Source organism: Maniola jurtina, chromosome 6 (assembly GCF_905333055.1).
Source record: "Maniola jurtina chromosome 6, ilManJurt1.1, whole genome shotgun sequence".
NCBI classification, from domain to species: domain Eukaryota; kingdom Metazoa; phylum Arthropoda; class Insecta; order Lepidoptera; family Nymphalidae; genus Maniola; species Maniola jurtina.
In genome coordinates this window covers 12,292,003-12,311,335 of record NC_060034.1, presented here as the reverse complement: position 1 = coordinate 12,311,335, position 19,333 = coordinate 12,292,003, and the positions used below count along the sequence as shown (strand labels likewise).

General features: G+C 36.4%; 2 protein-coding genes and 2 long non-coding RNA genes across 4 annotated transcripts; 2 read left to right on the top strand and 2 right to left on the bottom strand.

The window, feature by feature from the left end:
• Positions 1-2,046: 2,046 nt before the first annotated feature.
• LOC123866454 lies at positions 2,047-3,348 on the bottom strand. Its single transcript, XR_006796195.1, has 2 exons — positions 3,205-3,348; positions 2,047-2,290 (listed from the first exon to the last, which is right to left on the bottom strand). It is a non-coding gene; the product is annotated as an uncharacterized LOC123866454 (long non-coding RNA).
• Positions 3,349-6,553: 3,205 nt separating this feature from the next.
• On the top strand, positions 6,554-8,106 carry LOC123866447 (glycine-rich RNA-binding protein 3, mitochondrial-like). The gene is made up of 2 exons (XM_045908031.1): positions 6,554-6,692; positions 7,648-8,106. The coding sequence occupies exons 1-2, from the start codon at positions 6,616-6,618 to the stop codon at positions 7,973-7,975; spliced, it is 405 nt and encodes a 134-aa protein (XP_045763987.1). The 5' UTR covers positions 6,554-6,615; the 3' UTR covers positions 7,976-8,106.
• A 1,201-nt stretch (positions 8,107-9,307) lies between these two features.
• LOC123866460 lies at positions 9,308-14,717 on the top strand. Its single transcript, XR_006796201.1, has 3 exons — positions 9,308-9,325; positions 12,233-12,235; positions 14,644-14,717. It is a non-coding gene; the product is annotated as an uncharacterized LOC123866460 (long non-coding RNA).
• On the bottom strand, positions 9,907-13,281 carry LOC123866430 (carboxypeptidase Q-like). Its single transcript, XM_045907993.1, has 3 exons — positions 12,998-13,281; positions 11,139-11,268; positions 9,907-11,049 (listed from the first exon to the last, which is right to left on the bottom strand). The coding sequence occupies exons 1-3, from the start codon at positions 13,198-13,200 to the stop codon at positions 9,958-9,960; spliced, it is 1,425 nt and encodes a 474-aa protein (XP_045763949.1). The 5' UTR covers positions 13,201-13,281; the 3' UTR covers positions 9,907-9,957.
• Positions 14,718-19,333: the final 4,616 nt, after the last annotated feature.

Below are 19,333 nucleotides of genomic sequence, written 5' to 3'. Positions count from 1 at the left end.
GCAAGAAGAACTCCTAGTTAAGCTTCAACAAATAATATTTTATGAAAAATATGCAGGATCCGTATTATTAGCAAAATAAAAATATTTCTTGTTTTTAACGAATTCATTTTCCTTTTAAATTATGGGAGTACGTAAATCAAAACGGGTTTTCATAGTATTTTTTTGTATTTAAAATTAACATTACACTCATCATTTTTACATGCATTTGTCAACTTATACAATATAGCATAGGTTAAGTAGGCTTTAGTAAACAGCTGGGCTAAAAGCTGGGACACACCAAACGCGTATGCAGCACGTAAGCGTAGACGTGGCGCGTACCATGACGTTGTAATGTATGGAACTGTATGTATTCACGCGCGTCACTACGCGCGTGGTCACGTGTACGTGCTTGGTGTGAATCGGCCTTAAGTCATGATAATCATAATACTTTAATGATCCTCAGATATTTGAAGTTAAGTACAGTTATTGAAAAAATTAAATGACTATAGAAAATATTCTATATTGTGCACACACAAATATTTTCTTCCTCTGTAAATGGCATAATATAAGGTTTTCTTTTTTCATTGAAAATATTACAATAAAAACTTAAAGCTAGCCTCATCTAATTACTATACAAATCATGCTCGCGTGGAATGGTGCCAAGAATACTGGCTGCATTTCCGCGCTGGACAGCCAGGCTAATAAGTATACATTATTAAAATTATTGTATAATGTTATAATTATGGTTACCCTCTCCAACGTAGATGTCGACGTTACCTCCGCAGGATAATTTTAATTTTGTTATGTCACGTATCTCGTTGATATTGTTGTTCCCCTTTCCAAAAGTCCTTGTGGCTTTGCACAAGCTGTTAACAAAAATTACAACTTTGTGCGTAAATAGATAAGATTAATAGTATGAAAATCTAGACATAAGAAAACTATTTCTAGTATCGACTAATTTGTGAGAATAGTCGATACTAGAAATAGTTTTTTAAACTGGACCCTTTCAAGTAAAGATTTTTATATAAACCTGTGAGGTTGATGCTGCCATCGTCGCAATTTAAATGTCATAAGTCTAAGTTGTCGTATTAGTTTACAAATTGCGAAAAACCAAATTAAATTTGAATTTCGCGGGCAGGCCCGTCTCATGCCCCTCATGTACCTCAACAGTATTAGTTGCAATCTTTTTTCCACCAATTATAAGAACTTTCCGTTACTGAACACGATTACGTACGGCATGCAGCCGGCAGTCAGGGACTTAAATGTAAATTACAATTTTTTTATGAATATAATTTTATTAATAATAATTAATAACACATTTAAACGTTGCTACGTAATAGTACCAATAAATCTGCAGTTTGAGTAGTTTTTGTAAAAATTGTAACAAAATGCAAACACGTATGAGCTGTAAGCACTCGTTTCGTCTATCTAATCTATATATGTATACCTATGTTCTTGATAAAATGTCTGTACCTATATTAAAATTAGGTATATAATTTTATTCTTTTAAACTTTTTCAAATTACAGTAGATCAAAATGCTATAGAGTATAAAATTAATATTACTCTCGTAATAATTTACATACATTCATCAACTCGTATTAACAAAGGTTAACAGGGCTCTCACCGTCACTTACTCCATACAATCGTAGTTCCAATTTCATTTGAATATTCAGCAACCAAAGTCCATGAAATTTTGCAGACATATTCTAGAAACTAATATCTGTGGTGTTTTAGATTTTTCTAAAAATATGTAGTTTTAAAATTACAGGGGCTCAAAGATTTGTATGTGAATTTTTAAGACCGCGTAACTTTGAAACCGAATATTTTAACAGAAATTTGGAAAACCACAGGCATGGATATTAGTTTCTAGAATATGTCTGCAAATTTCATGGACTTTGGTTGCTTAATGTTCAAATGAAACTGGAACTACGTTTGTATGGAGCGAGTGATGGAGAGACCCCTCCTAAGTATGTAAGTTTTAGTACTTAACCAGCAGGTAGGTTAAGTTTGAAGTGTTATGATCCTCTGATACTTGAAATACACTCATTGTAAATAATAATAGTTAATTAATGACTATAGAAAATTTTCTATCTTTATTGTGCACATACAAATATTTTTCCTCTGTGAAGTACATAATTTAGTATATATGTAGGTATATGTTAAAATTATTCTATGATGTTATGATTATTGTCGCCCTCTCCAACGTTGAGATCAACGTTGCCTCCGCAGGACGTTAGTAATTTTGATATGTTGCGTATCTCGTTTTTATTGCGGTTCCCCTTTCCAATATTCCTTGTGACTTTGCACAAGCTGTTAAAAAAATTAAAAATTATTAATAATAATAATTATATTTTATGGACGATAAATTGATAATATCGTATGGTTTTAGACGTACAAAATCGGAATATAGTGAACTAAGTACCTAATCACCATTTTATGCAGAAAGCATCGGCTTACGCGCTCTTAAAAGCTTGAGGCATCGTTAGATATAATATAATAATAATAATTTATACACGTATATCAAATAGCATTCTGGACACATTAATTACCTCGATGCAATATTTTGGATGATTATTTCATGTTTATCTACTTTAGTTCCTATTTCAGTTTCCCTTATCTTAATTATTTCAATTTACAATATGAAGTTAAATTGAAACTTTGTAATAATCAAACAAAGTAGATAGAAATTATTTATTCAAAAGTGTTGCGTGTTTAATTAAAAATGGCATGTTCAAGATCAAATCAAAAAATCTCAAAGAACAAATTGAAAATCTGCACGGAACAAAAAGTAAACTAATTTTTAGGGTCCTGTACATGAAAGGTGCCAACGGGACCCTATTACTAAGCCTCCGTCCGTTTGTAGGTCCATTCGTCCGTCTGTCTGTCAGCGGGCTGTATCTCGTGAACTGTAATGGATAGATATTTGAAATTTTTACAGAATGAGTACTTCTAAGTTATATTGCCGTTAGGACAACAAATAATAAAAATTTAAAATGACTGCCATGACTCATATTAATTTCAATAAATCTCATTTCATTTCATGAAAATAAAAAGTATTATTTCTTGCACAGAAACCTTCATTTATGCAAGTTCGATTCGCACTTGTCTGTTTCTTTGTATTGTAATTTTCAAACAACTTAATTATATGCGCAAAGACCGTACTCACTGTAGCATCGCAACTAACAAGTAAAGTCACAGTCAAGAGCTAATATTATGGTACTTACGCCGCATCAGTTGGTGTCGGTTTCGCTTCCACTATCGCTGAAAGAACGACGATGCAAAGAATGAACAACACAGACTTCTGCATTTTTTTTTTTTTAATATTTCAAGATATTTAAAGGCAAACGTATATCGACGGTTGCGACGACAATAATGTTCTAGTCTTTTACATAGCCTTTTTATATGAATTTTATTGTGAGATTGTCGTGGTGCGAGGTACGTAAAAACCGGAGGGGTCAATATTATGATGAGGAGTTTTACCCGTAGTACGTTTAACTAAAATGATAGATAGGTTTAATCAATACTATTCGAAAAAAATTTAGATAATATATTATAGTATAATTCAGAGCAGGTTCTTAAATATGATTTAAGATTAAAGCTGACCAAGGAGCTCTGATCTGACTGACTTGAAATTTTGTTCAGTTTTTGGCAACACTTGCGGTGACGTACGGATAGACAGACTTACGGACAGACGGACGAATAGCGGAGACTTAATAATAGGGCCCCGTTGGTACCCGTCGGGTACGGAACCCTGTAAATAAATGAATGTTTGTTTGTCTCATTATTTTATGCGTTTCCTATACCATTCATCCGATTGAGTTGAAACTTTGGACAAGTGTTGTTGAAGTTCGCAGGAAGGTTGCTAACATAGTAGGTACATACCATCGACGTAAAGTAGGTCTTACATTAGCGGCATTATAACGCATGCCACGCATACTAACTATGCAGTTCAAAACAAACCAAACATACATACATAATAGGTAGGTACGTATTAATGTCGTTGGACAGCTGCGCGGGAGATATTATAGTGCACAAGTGTGTGCGCAAATGCAGGTGCACTCTCTATTCCCTCACTCTCATAGCTCGATGGGACGGGAATCCGACATAACCGGAGATAAATCAGGCGTAGGACCGTAACCACATGGCTCAACGTGCTCTCTAACTATTTTTGACCCAAACCGGGAACCGAACCCAGGACCTCGTCATCGCAGTCGAACATGCTAACCGCTAGACCAATGAGATAGTAGAGTAAGTAGGTAGGTTCCTATTAAGCAAGTAAGTATAGGTACATAACATTTTATTTTTATCTTTGGAGGGAATACTTAATTGATATTGGAGGAACCCAGGAATAATTTAATTTGATCAAACTTGACCTTTTTGCACTTTTAAAGGCAAAACTTAACACAAATTATGATTTTTACCAAACATTGCAATTTGGTGTTTCTGCGAGGCATCCAGTTTGTTCCGAAAAATAAATAGTGTTTGGTCAAAAAGAAACGTACCTAATGAATGAATAAGTGAATTAGTTTGATGAGAATCTAATATGATAGAATAAAATAAAAAAACCGGCCAAGTGCTAGTCAGACTCGCGTACCGAGGGTTCCGTACTCGGCAATTTTTTCCGATATTTAGCACGATGTATCAAAAACTATTATGCATAAAAATAAATAAAAATCTGTTTTAGCATGTACAGGTAAATCTCTTTCATATGATACCCCATTTGGTATAGTTATCTTACTTTGAAAATTGAGACAGATTTTAATTATTTTTTTTAATGATGTTACCACAAATTCACGGTTTTCAGATTTATTCCTTTACTTGTGCTATAAGACCTACTTACCTACCTGCCAAATTTCATGATTCTAGGTCAACGGGAAGGGAAGTACCCTATAGGTTTTCTTGACAGACACGACGGACGGACGGACGCACGGACCGATGGATGAACGGACGGACGAACGGACAGACAGACAGACAGACAACAAAGTGATCTTATAAGTATTCCGTTTTTACTTTTGAGGTACGAAACCCTAAAAATCATATGGACTGAGTCAGAGTCTAGTGGTTTATAACTGATGTTGAAACCATGGGCCATGGATTCAATTTCCACCCTGGACAAACCTTTGTGTGGTGACACATTTGTTCATTCTGAGTAGGTATGGGTGCCTCTTTTCCATGTATCAATATACTTATTACATAAAAATATGTACATACGTACGTATATACATATTTTTATAAAACAAGACTAAAAAGGGACTCAGGAATATTATAAATGCACCCTGGTTTGATATGACGATATTAATCGGGACCTTGAATTGAATACGTCCATAAAGATGTCACCATGCCCACGGATCTAGGCTTCACCACCACGTTAACTTGAGGCCATCCAGCTACTCGACGTAATAGTGAGAAGATTGAGGGTGAGATCTATAAACCGCACTCAGACTTTGCTTAGACTTAAGCCAGAGTTAAAACGAGACAGATGTATATCTCTCACATAAATCTGTCTCGTTTTAACTCAATCTTAAGTCTGAGCAAAGTCAAGTGCTTTATAAATCACACCCTAAGAAGGACTAAACCTTTTGAGTAAGTGCATAGTGATAAGTGCAAGTGTAACTAGTGTAAGTGCTGAAAAAAACATGTGATCAAAGTGTATCTTTAATGAAGAAAGGTAACAACAACTACGTAACGTAATATTTATACCTACATTTTCATTCCTTCCTTCCCTATTAGTAACAGTTTCAATTTCGGTTAGACAAAATTGCTACCTTTTCTCAATGCAATTCAATACGGGTTACAATCTTGTCATTCAGCATGAGGAAGGCTTATACCTATTATACAATTGTAATTTAACGCATTCATATTATTTATATAAGGAATAAGTCTTCCCGGGCGAAGTTGAGGTAGGTCAACTAGGCTGGTGGTCCTTCGCTCACTGTGTGGTCCTCGGGTTGTTGGCTTGCTGTGGTTTCGGCGTGCCTCTAACGGTGTTTGGAGGCACGAAGTGTCCCACTGGTGGGTCTGCTGAGGCGGGCATCCGCTGGCGGAGTAACGAGGTGTTCACGGGCCCTTGTGCTCCATCATCAGCGGTGGGATGGAACTTCGTGAGGTTTTTAACCGACTTCCAAAAAAGGAGGAGGTTCTCAATTCATCGGAATCTTTTTTTTTTTTTTGTCGGTAGGAGTCCGACATAACCACTGTGCTCCCCCGTGGTCGGTGGTATCCATGTCGGATTTTCCTCACGAGAACAAAAAAAAAGGTCAACTAGTCTGCAATAAAAATCTAAATTCTACCACGTTGAACTTTTGCAAATCTATCGATGTAACTAAACTAATTCACGGTATTTAATGTTACTATATTCCTGAAAATCAGTTCACTTGTTCGTTTAAAACCTCCTCTATTAATAATTTATTTAGCTTTTGAGAAAATACTTAAATGATATAAAATATTATACTCTGGAATAATAATAACGTTATCGTTCTTGGCCTTATTGGACTTTTGCATCGACGTGAATCCCACAATTTACAATATAAAAGGCCAACAAATGAAATGGACTACAGTATTGTAGATCTCGTACTTGGGTAGGTACAAATTCTTAGAAATTAAAATATTAAGCAGTTATCAATTAAATAGTTAACATGCAGAAGTTCGTTATGATGCTTCTTCTGTCCGTTGTCGCCGTGTTGGCGATGGTTCAAGCGAAACCATCTCCTTGGTAAGTTATATTATTAGTCCTTTTTATTACTTGAACACTCATTTTTTTACTGAGAGATAGTCTTGCGCTTGCCACAATCATGCCTGAGAAACAGCTAGCAATGATAATGTCTAGCTTAGAGCGATCTTACGTAGATTATGTCTATTTACTCATGCCTTGAAGGTTTTCTAGGCATTCTAGACCTAGCGATGCGTATCAGAAACGTTGAGCAGAAACGCTTCGTACAAGTAGATTAAATGTCAACCACATAATGATGCCAGCGTTCACATTTTCTTCCTGTCCTGTAGTATAATAGTGAAGGAGGAACTAGCTTGTGAAGTTCCTGAGCACACTCACCTAAGTATATCCTATAAAAAGATCGAAAAACAGTCGACATTGCGACGGTGCTATGGGGAAGAATTTGTATTTCTTAAATTGTGCCACACAAATCAATCACTTTCGCCTGCGTAGGTGATTGATCGGCAATGATTCTACGGGCGCGGTATCTATCGAGTCTTGCATCGAGTTGGTACTTGGCAGAGCCATCCCAGAGGTGACAGCAGTACTCCATGGCAGACTGAACCTGAACTTAATAAAGAGTAGGGTGTTGTTTTGGCATGAAGTACCGCTTCACCTTGTTCAGGTTACCAAGTTTTTTGGCAGCTGTTTTAGCCTTTGACTCGATGCATTTCCTGATATTGAAGTTGGGTGAGATGTCGATATTCAAGAGCTCAGTGTAGGCACTTATGCCCACGACTTCATACGCGTGGACTACACAAATTTCAAACCCATATTTACCCTTTTAGGGGCTGAATATTCTAAAATCCTCTCTTCGTGGATGTCTACGTCATAATAGCTACTGAATGTCAAATAGCCCGATCCATGGATAGATCACTCAGTCAGGCAGTCAGTCAGTCAGTCTTCAGTCACCTTATACTTTAATATCTTTAGCTAATTATAACTTAATGTGTTTCAGTGGTTACGGCGGTTGCGGTGGTAGCGGGGGTGGACGGGGTTACGGTGGTGGAGGCAGTTATGGAGGTGGAGGTAGTTACGGAGGTGGAGGCGCTTATGGAGGTGGAGGCGGTTATGGAGGTGGAGGCGGCTACGGAGGTGGAGGTGGTTACGGAGGTGTTTCCAGTTCCGGCGATTATGGCGGATGGAGCGAATATAATATCGGAAACGGGCGAGAGAACTATAACGAAATACATAATTTGTATGGTAGAGGATGTAGTACCTGCGGAGGTCACAAAACCACTAACATTGGAAATGGTTTTGGCAACACTAACAAAATATGGTACTAGAATGGATGAAGAGGATGTCTCATATTTCATTATTACAATGCGTCAAATGCCATAATATTTTATATTAAAATATTACAACTTTTCTACTAAATGAGAATGATTACATTAATTCGTGTCTTAATTAAGCCAAATAAATACATACAAAAGATCATTTTTGTGTTTTATTTTTTTAACTTATCAGTCTATAACATACAGATTACCTGGCTGTAAGATGCCAAAAAAATGTTTCAGTACCTACTCAGGTACCTGCTGCCCTACCCCGGTCCTCAAGTGCCCATTTATTTAGGCGTCTTTTCGCGTAGTAAATTTAGAAAACCTGAGAACTTGAGAACTTAGGGTCCCCGCTATCGAATGAGTCAGGTATAATATTAATCTCTGTAACAACAAAATCGGTCAAACGGCTTCCCTTGACGACTAGACAGATAGACTAGGATAAGTGGATGTGGTAAGTAACGTGGAGATTAGCGTTCAGAGTTATGTATACAAATATGACGTCAGACACAACAATCTATTCAAGTGTAACAACTTTACTAGAGTTAGTTCATTCATCCTCTTCAGTAGATCTAAAAAAAAAAAAATCTAAAAGCTATAACTCACAATTGCTATATGCGAAGCCAGGGTGGATCGATAGCAATTAGTCATTTTACATTTTTACAGAACATAAGGAAAAAACTTGGAAAAAATGACAGACAATATAATATGGTTCAAGCATGGACCTATTATACTAATATCTCTATGGTTTCAATTAATAATACTTTAGTACTAGTAGATAGTAAACTTTATTGCAAAAACCCAGAACATACAAACAAAAAGAAGATAGGTATCTGTGTGAGAGTGCAAGGCACCCTTATCACAATCATAGCGTACTTATTAGGTAACAATTAATTTGTAAAAACCGCTATCGTTTCTGGGAATACTGAATTGGTTTGGGAGAACCGAGTAATAAATTTAGATACTAGGCTTTTCTGAACTTGAGGTCAACAGCTCTTAAATCTCATTATTTTATACTAGCTGATGCCCGCGACGTTTACGCAAGATTTGCTTAGCTACGTTTTTGAAGAGCCTGTGAGAACTCTTAGATTTTTTTCGGATAAAAAGTAGCTTATGTTAGTATAGTTATCATGCATAACGTGATCGAAGGACAAACCAACAAAACACGATTTCGCATTTGTGAAATGGAATTCAGTATTTAAACAAACGTGTGACATAAATAAAATTATAAAAATAAATTAAAACTATTAATTACGTGATATTAATTTATTCTTTATGTTGCCGCTATGTTGGCCTCAACTCAAACGAAGCTAGCTCCATGGTACTTGTATATTATCATAAAACTTTTAAACTTTAAGGGTCTCTGGCAGGGGGTTGCCATAATACTGTCTGGTAATGCATGACGTGATTTCTAATATTCGGTGTTGGAGAAAATACGCAGAGAAACTTTCACCTTTACAAGATAACGCTCGTGGACTCTCTCTCTATAAGTAATATGACATGTTTGTAGAGAACAGCAGATTTTTTTACTAAACGAAATTACAATTAATTAATGTAGTAATAGGCAAAAGATATAATAGGAGTTAGTAATTGGTGCCTTGAACAAAATTATGCTAATCCCCGTTGAATAATGGGCAAAGTTGAGAGAATTTTCGCTCTGAAAATATTATTATCGCAATGAAAATTTATTACTAGACCAAACTTTGTTTTTACATAGTAATGCCTCATACAAAATCAGTTTTTACGGATTTAGGACGTTTATATTTTATCAAATTTAGAACTAATGTTAAATGTACAAATCTTATTTTCATCGTAAAGATAGATAGGTTGGACAGATTTGGTCAGCTGCAAGTGTGTGGCCACTTTTATGACTTGGTTCGTTAAAATTAAAAGATTTATATATATTTTTTTTTTGTGGTTGTTTGTTTGACAGGTATACCAAATCACAAAACTTTATTTTTTTCAATTTTGGCACTTATATTACAACATTATTATCGAGGAATATCAGCGGAAATATCAGCTATAATATAAGCCACAGCAGTCCAAAAGGCAGTACATAAATCAAGTTCATCTGGATCTTCCACATTCATCGTGTCTCCTTCGGTGTGATGAAACCAGAAGTAGCGCTCGTTAGCATTGTGTAGACTAGCTCCCGGAATACCTTTTTGAATAAGAACAGCAATATCTGATCCAGGACTATCAGATTCCACCAATGTAGTGGCATTTACAGATTCAAAAAGTTTCAAAATTTCAGCCACAATACAGCGTGCCTTTGGAGTACCAGCTACTACCAAACCTCTAGGAGCAAATGTGCCTTCATCTGATTCCATTATGAAATTAATATTTTGATTTTCCTTTCTGTGTTTTTCTTCATATGCATAGGCACCAATAAGACCGAGTTCCTCAGCTGTCCAAAAAATAGATCTAAGTGTTCTTTTTGGTCTTAAGTTTAGACGTTTTAAAACAACAGGTGCTGCCCAACTAACAAAAAGACCACCTCCGTCGTCCATCGCTCCTTGTCCAACATCCCAGCTATCAATATGGCCGGAAACTATCACTAGCTTCTCAGGATAATTTGTTCCTTTAAGATCTATAAGTGTATTTCTTGAGATTTTTGTTTCAAGTGTTGAGGACATTGTTATATTTAAGACAATTTTTTCTTTTCTATTATACATTCTCCTTATTAAATCTGCATCTTCAAGAGATATGGCAGCTGCAGGTATTTTTTTTATTTTTTCGTCATAATATTGTGATCCTGTATGTGGTGTGTTTATTGAAAATGGGGCAATAGATCGAACTAACGATGCAACGGCTCCTTTTGCTGCGGCTTTCGCAGCACCTTGAGATCGGTATACTACAGTTTCACCATAAGTTGTAAATTTTGGATCATACAGAACAATTTTTCCTTCCACATCTTTATCTGGTGTTTTTTCTAATTCGTCGAAGTTATGTACAACTACAACTTCTGCTGAAATGCCATTTGGTGGTGTACTCACACTTTTTCCAAGACCTAATAACGCGATATCTTTTATTCTGGGATGAACCATGGTTAATTTTTCTGTTCCTCTTATCCAATGTGGTACCTGTAAACGTGAATCATTTTTCAGTTCTAAACTAAATTAAATACTAAAACTAGGTCTTCTAATAAATAAATAAAATGAAGTAAGATTACCTCTACATCTTCTGTAACAACGTGTTTTATTTCCTCCTCCCGAGTTAGCTGAATCATATAATCAATGGAATCTTCGAGAACTTTAGACCCAGATGGACGAGCTCCAAACCTATCTACAAATTTTGCGAGTCTGAAAAATAAAATATCAATGATTAATTACAAAAATCCATATTATATTAGAAGTGACGATTATTTATAATGTTGCGATTGTTTGATATAACTACTATGATAAGACCCAGTATTTTGTTTCGACCTTCTGTACCGGATGATAAAGACGGTGATAGTCTATAAGATGTCGGTCCTTTTGGAAGGTTGGAAATTCGATCCCGGGGGTGTACTCTTTTCAAAGCTATGTGAGTTTTAAGTAATTAAATTTCACTTGCTTTAACGGTGAAGGAAAATATCGTGAGGAAACCTGTATAGTGTATACCTGAAAGGTCATCATGTTTTCAAAGTGTGTGAAGTTTACGAATCCGTGCTGGGCGGACTGTGGCCTAAACTCTTCTTATTCTGAGAGAGGACCCGTGCGTAAGTGAGTCGGCGATGGGCATCATGATGATGATGGCTGGTTGGTATGTTTTTTTGAAACACAAACAAAATTAGACTACACAACTACCTAATGCCTACAGATTCCACTTATACTATACTCACTCATCAAAAGTTCTTCGTTTAAAGTCACCATCCAAAACATATCGAAATATCTCATCCTTCACATGCCTGTATGAACCTATTTCCTTTATCAAATCTTCGCCTAGTAAACTTTTGCAGGCGGGACTATACTCTGGCACAACTTTTGCCTCACTTACAAAAATAATAAAAAAAGATAAAAGGATTCGGGCGGGAAAACTCATTTTGCCGCCGATGCCTTTAAGATATTGCGATGTTGTGATAGAAATGCCCCTTTCGTTGAGTGAATATCTTATCGATTTAAAAAAATCTATCAGTTGTGTCGATTTATTACAACTCTTGATTGAAAGATGAAGGATTAAGCAAGACATGACTAGAAGATCTCTACTTTATCTAATCAGTTTATCTTATAAAGTCGTAACACGTGCTCGTTCAGAAGTTATTTAACAAATAAACAGAAAACAAAGTAGGTGCCTACATAATTCAATCTTACGTGTTCAAAATATTATAGAAATGTCATGAAAAATTTCCTTAGAATCCTATGACCTATGAATATGAAAGAATCCTGCTTAATATGTTTCAAACAAAATGGAGGTGGGCCTTTATAAATAAATTTTATTAAGTTTAAGTCTTCTTATATCACTATTACCTACTCATGAGCATTAATCATAATAATATTATTATCCACTTACACGAGTCACGTGACTAAGTGAGCCCGGCTTAGGGACTGTCTGCTGATAATATTATGCATATCTACTGTGGTGTGGTCAAAGGTCAGGAAGCAAACTAAAGAAAGACACCGGAAGGTCGGAGGTTTGTATCCCACCCGTTGCACTATCCTAGCTAGGGTTGCCAGCCGTAGTAAATGATAAAATATGCATGATTTGCACTTTATTTTGGTTTCGCGTACTTATTTGGATCCGTCCAGTAGTTCGAGGTAGGTACATTGGTAGATGAGTTAGTCAGTCAGTCCGTCACCTTTTCCTTTCATACCTATATGTATTTCGATTCAAATATTTCGTAAAGCGCAAATGCTTCTTAGAAATTCTTTTGAATTTTTGATAGTAGTATTCTTTCAGTTATCTACGCTACGGTCTTTTAAAGCTATAAGGAATTATTATGAAATAGGTGGGTTTTAATAAAAAGTTGAGATTTCATCATTTCGCTCTTCAGTATTAAATATATCTACCATTTAATACGTATCATAAGCATCAAGGAACAAAATTACTTACTCATCATAAGTCTTCCCTTTGAAAGGACCGCTCACGACGTAATCTATTATATCTTTGACGACCGTATCATAAGAGGCTATTTCATCTGCCAAGTCGCCGATATCACAAGACTTTAGCTCCGAGTATGACTTCACTTTCTTAGGAACACTCTGTACATGAGAAATTATGAGGAGAAGAAACACTTTGGACACCAAAACAAACATTTTATATGCAATTTCAATGACTCATGCGTCCTAGCTTGACGGTCAGTTGCGAGTTAATGGTCGATCACACTGTGCGCTCTATTCACCATAAAAGGTCAACATAATTGTTTCCGTTCAAATGTTTTTGTTATATTTTATAAGTTAAAACAGTAAAGTACTTACTGGCTTTGGGATTTATAAACTGCTGATAAAAAATTAACCTTAAATTAAAGTTATATTTATGTAGATGCCTACCAATATATTTTGATATTATTATCGTTGAAATTGGTATACTACCTACCCACTTACTAAAAACAAAATAAGGAGGAGAATTAAAGGATGTGCGGCGCACCTGTGCGCTCCACAACTGCATAAAAAATCTTCGTTTGAGATGTTATCAAGTAATATGCTGCACGTTGGCTCCATTCCACTCTGCCGGTGTGCGCTGAGCCTAAGAAAAATCTCAACTGCTTCGCAAATGCTACAATTAACAGCAAGTTCGGTCACACGTTTTCTAAAATAATAATTGAACGCACAAAGAATCGCATTTTGAAAAATTAGAGTGACTAAGGTATTATATTATACTCTTTTTGTGCATCAGATGGTAAAGCTATGGTGACTCTTTCTATCGCAGCATATTATATTGGACATTTTATAAAAATAGAATGCAACCCACAAACAGTAAATTTTTTGGTATAGGTACAAGTTAAAGTTTGAATTTTAAGTGAAAATCACACTAATATTATAAAGCTAAAAGTTTGTGTGTATGTGTGTATGTTTGTTACTCGTTCACGCAAAAACTACTAGAACGAATTTGGAATGGAGATTGATTATACCCTGGTTATACCCTGGATTAACACATAGGCTACTTTTTATCCTGGAAAATCAGTAAGTTTCCACGGGATTAAAAAAAATCTATATCCACAGCAACGAAGTCGCGGGCATCAGCTAGTCTAGAATATAACTAACTCTATGTGCTACATACTTACTCCTTTTTGCACGAGTACATCTATTTATATTTTAAAATAAAACTACGCTCGATTTAATAAAAACGGTGTTCAAATAAACCCGTTTCCTTGATCCGAACATCACAATGGCATTGCAAATAGTGCACATCCGCTGAAGCCCGAGTAGGTACATCTTGAATCTCAAACATTATTTACTTTGAATGTCGTTAAAGTTTACGTCATTTTATAATAGGGAGAGAGCCAGTGCGTGCTAGACCTTCGTTATTTTATATAAATTAAAAGTGTCTCTGCGTCTCCAATACAGGGAGAAACGATCAGCGATCTAGTTTGGATCATGGTGGCTTTGGGAGATAACAGGTAATAAAGGTGTAAAAAATCTTACATCAAAGCATAAAGACTAATTTTTTATATTTCCTTCGGTATAGTATTAGATATCACATCATGCATTGCCAGACACTTATAATTATCGTAACAACTCCCTAAGGGCGTCTGGCAGGGGGTTGCCACGACACTAAGCGTCTGGCTATGCAAGACGTGATTTCTAACACTTATTTCGAAGAAAAAAAATTAGACTTTTTTTTTTTCATAGTCGCCGATCGTTTCTCCCTGTACTGGGGACGCAAATAAACGCTCAGCTTTTTATAAAATAAGGAAGGTCTGGCACGCGCTGGCTCTTAGTCCATAACGGTCGTACACTGCATTCTTGAATTAGTGGTCGTGAAGTAAATGTCTTGTAAGAGTGGTGATAAGTAAAAACTAGTGGATAACTACTATTTTAAATCGTTTAAACGTATTTGCTACATCTATATAACCAGGAGTCAATATAAATTTTATAGCTACAAGTGTAAATTAAAAATTTATAACACCCCCGACAAGTGAAGGGATTATTTATTTTATAATTATAATATTTATATTATATTATAATATATATATTATATAATTATTTAATTATTTTATAATTATAATATATATATTATAATATAATATAATATATTATAGGTATATTATTTATTTTTAACCCCCGACCCAAAAAGAAGGGTGTAGGATAAATACCTGGATTTAGGCAGGATAGGTCACCGGACGGTCTGGAGTCTTCCCTTTCTCGTATTCCGTGGATAGTTTCTTCGAAGCACAGATTCGCAGAACACTTCACTTAATTTTAAAGTTTATGTGATTTTAACTTATTTACTTAGCGTAGCGTTTTTACAGTTTAATAGCGGGTTTTTGCGTGATTAATTTAGCGTTATATGAGTTTTTTACACAAGCGGCGCGTGGCGTTTGTAAAGCGGGCGTCACGCAGTTAGCGGGTTTCAGACTCGACGTGCGTAAACGCAGGTTGAAAGGTAACTGACAGGAGCGGGGTGTGAGAGCGGGTAATAGGATGGAATTTTATGTGTGCGTGAGTGTTTGTATGTGTGTATGTATGATAGCGTAATTAAATATATAATAATAACTTAAGTAACTAGAGGGCGCTTACAACTTCCCCCGCCTAGAGGTAAGTCCTCTAAACAGAACGAATTGCAAGAGAGAGAGATAAAAATTATAGCGTTAAAAGCGTTTAAATAGAGTTAATAGCAGCCTATTGGGAAGGTAGAGGGCATATCCGAACTACAGGTCTGATGTAGCTTCCGGAACGCGTTCTAACTTTGACTGCTCGAATTATACTGTCTTTCCCTGGATAGAGTTCTTCTATAACTCCTAAAGGCCAGCAAAGAGGATGAACGTTGGAGTCTTTGATTACAACAACAGCTCCAAGACTCACAGGGTTGGATGGAGTATTCCACTTTTGTCTGTGTTGTAAAGAAGTCAAATATTCTTGGCTCCAGCGTTTCCAGAAAGAACAAGTAATTTTAGTTAACAATTGATAGCGGGATAAGCGGCTGTCGGGAATATCCGTTAAATCCTCGACAGGTAAATATTTTGCGGGAGTGAGATTGAGAAAATGATTGGGCGTAAGTGCGGAAAGATCTGACGGATCAGAGCTTAAAATACATAATGGTCTACTATTTAATAAGTTTTCGATTTGAATTATAATTGTATTTAATTCTTCATAAGTAAGGATTTGTGTCCCTACTACCTTGTATAAATGCGTTTTTACACAACGAACGTTAATTTCGCTAAGACCATTAAAATGCGGGCCGTAAGGCGGGCTATGTTTAAATTGAATACGATGTTCTGCGAGGCGATTTTCAATGAAATTTTTATGAGCATTGGACTGTATGAGAGTGTAAAGTTCATCTAATTTGCGTTTAGCACCAAAAAAGGTAGTAGCTCCATCGCTGTATATTAGACTTACAGGGCCTTTGCGTGCGCTTAGTCTTAAAAAAGCTGCAAGAAATAAGTCAGAACTAAGATCTGAGACTAATTCTAGGTGTACTGCCTTGGTAGTCATGCATGTAAATATGCAGACGTACGCTTTATGACTTTTAATACCTCGGCGGCGAATGTGAGTTACAAAGAAAGGTCCCATGTAGTCCACAGCGGTGTGAACGAAGGCTTTAACTTGCGCTACTCTAAAAGCGGGTAACTCTCCCATTTGTGGAAAAGTAGATTGAGGGTTAGCGCGAAAACAAATATTGCATTTGTGTACACGTTGTCGAACCAAGTTTCTGGCAGCAATGATCCAGAACTTCTGTCTGAGTAAAGCGAGTAATAACGCGGGTCCTGTATGCAAATTAGTGATATGATAATAATCAACTATTAGCTGAGTGATGCGGTCTTTAGAAGGTAAGATTATTGGATGTTTTTGACCAAAATTTAATTGCGAATTGCTTAAACGACCACCAACTCTGATGATGTCGTCTGCGAGAAATGGGTTAAGTTTTAAGATCGATTTCGAGCAAGGTTTATTATTTTTGAGAGCGTGAATATCTTGAGAAAAATGTTTATTTTGAACATAGCGAATTATATAAGTTTCTGCAAAATCTAGATCTGAAACTGTAATAGAACCGCGTGATTTTAAGCGTTTGGAGAATCTTAACATGTAAACAATGGTGCGCAATAATTTAGACCAGCTAGAAGAGCGTTCGGCTAAAATATCAATCGGATGATGAGCGTCGGAAACAGAAGTTTCAACTGCTAGAACAGTAATTTTTGCTTCTTCAAAATTTTCATTATGAGCGTAAATGTTATTTATTTTGCAGCGCTTACTAAGAGTTTCACGTATCAAATCAATTAAACTGGCTAATAGAAGAGATGCGCAAAGCTCGAGTCGAGCGAGTGATGTTTTCTTAAGCGGTGCGACTCTAGATTTTGAAGCGAGCAAATGAACAGAGCCAGAAGAATGTTTATCTGAACTTACGCGTATGTAAACGGCGGCTCCATAGCATTTTTCACTAGCGTCAGAAAAACCTATGAGCGTTACATGGGATTCAGAGTTCATCCCTACGTAGCGTGGAATTTTGATTTGTTCTAAATGTGGTAGTTCATTACAAAATTGTTCAAACTGTTGAGCGATTGAGCTGGGTACTGGAGTATCCCAGTCGAGATTTAATTTCCAACATTCTTGGACGAGAAGTTTCATAAAAGCGGTAACAGGACCTATTAGACCGATTGGATCGAACAGGCGCGCGGTAATCGAAAGAATTAAGCGTTTTGTATAATCGCGTGGACTTTCCTTAGCATTGATTTTAAAAGTAAAAGTATCGAGTTTAGGATGCCACTGCATTCCTACTATTTTTGTAACGTCTTGAGCATCTGAATCAAAATTAATTGCGTGCGGATTTTTATGAGAGCTAGGAACTTCATTTAGAAATTTAGTGTCATTGGAGATCCATTTGGTTAAATTGAAACCACCTGAGTTGAACATATCGACCATTTCATGATAAGTTGCTTTGGCTTTCTCAAAACCATCGATTGAGTTTATGTAATCGTCCATGTACATGTGATGAGTAGCTTCATTAGCTGCGAGCGGGTACCTGTCAATGCTGTCTTCAGCTAGCTGACGCAAGACTCTCATAGCGAGATAAGGTGAACTAGATACTCCAAATGATACTACGGTGAAGTTATAAGTGTCAATAGATTGCTCAGTGTCAAATCTAAAAAGTATTCTTTGAAAAGCGTGATGCGCGGGCGTTAAATTTAATTGAAAATATTGTTTTTCAATATCTGCGGTTACTGCAATTGAGAATAAGCGTAAATTTATTAAGAGTTCAAATATGTTATTTTGTAAGTTAGGACCTACATATAATAAATCGTTAAGCGATTTTCCGGAGGTAGTTCGACTTGAAGCGTTTAGAACGATGCGAGTTTTCGAAGTCTGCTTATCAGGGCGATAAACAGCTCTGTGCGGAATATAATAACAATTTATATCGCGTGAAGGGTTGTCTACTTTCGTGAGATAACCTTTGTCAATGTATGACTGAATGGTTGCGTTATAATCTTTACGAAGAGCGGGATTAGCGTTTAATTTCTTCTCCAATTGAAGAAAGCGGAGTTTGGCGTTTGAGTATGAGTCACCGAGTTTAGCGGGATCATCTTTAAAGGGTAAGTGAACAGTATATCGGCCTGTTTCATCGCGTGAGTAAGTATCTTTAAAGATGCGTTCACATGCTTCATCATCAGGGCTTATGTGAATTTTATTAGGTACATTTTCTAATGACCAAAAGCGTTCAGTAATTTCATCAAGTGACGGAGAGTCTGTGTGACATAAAAAAGTTTTAAAATCGTTTGAGCGGTGAGTCGAGTTGTGAGCTGCGCAGTCTGCTCTCCCCATCAGTATGTAGCCTAGCGTGCTTTGAACTGCGACTACAGACGAACGAGGCGAGACCACTCTGTCACACCCAAGCAAGAAGGGGAACAGTTCATTACCGATTAGGCAATCGATCGGCCCTGGAGTATGATAATCGTCGTCAGCCAATGGCAATGCGCGTAAATGAGTTAACTGGGAAACATCGATACGAGCGTTTGGTAAGTGGTCGGTAATTGTGTCTATCACCCTAGCGGTAATAGTATAAGAACAGCGTGAGTCAAAGCGAGAGTAAATTTTAAATGTTACGAATCCCAGTGATGTGCTTTCTGTTTGACCAATGCCTTTTACAACTGACGGAGCGAATTTAATTTTCAAATTTAAGCGTTGGCAACATTCTTTTGATATAAAATTAGTCATTGAACCGGTATCTAAAAATAAACGGATAGCGTATTGCGTATTGTTACTACATACATTTACTTTGGCGGTAGGTAAAAGT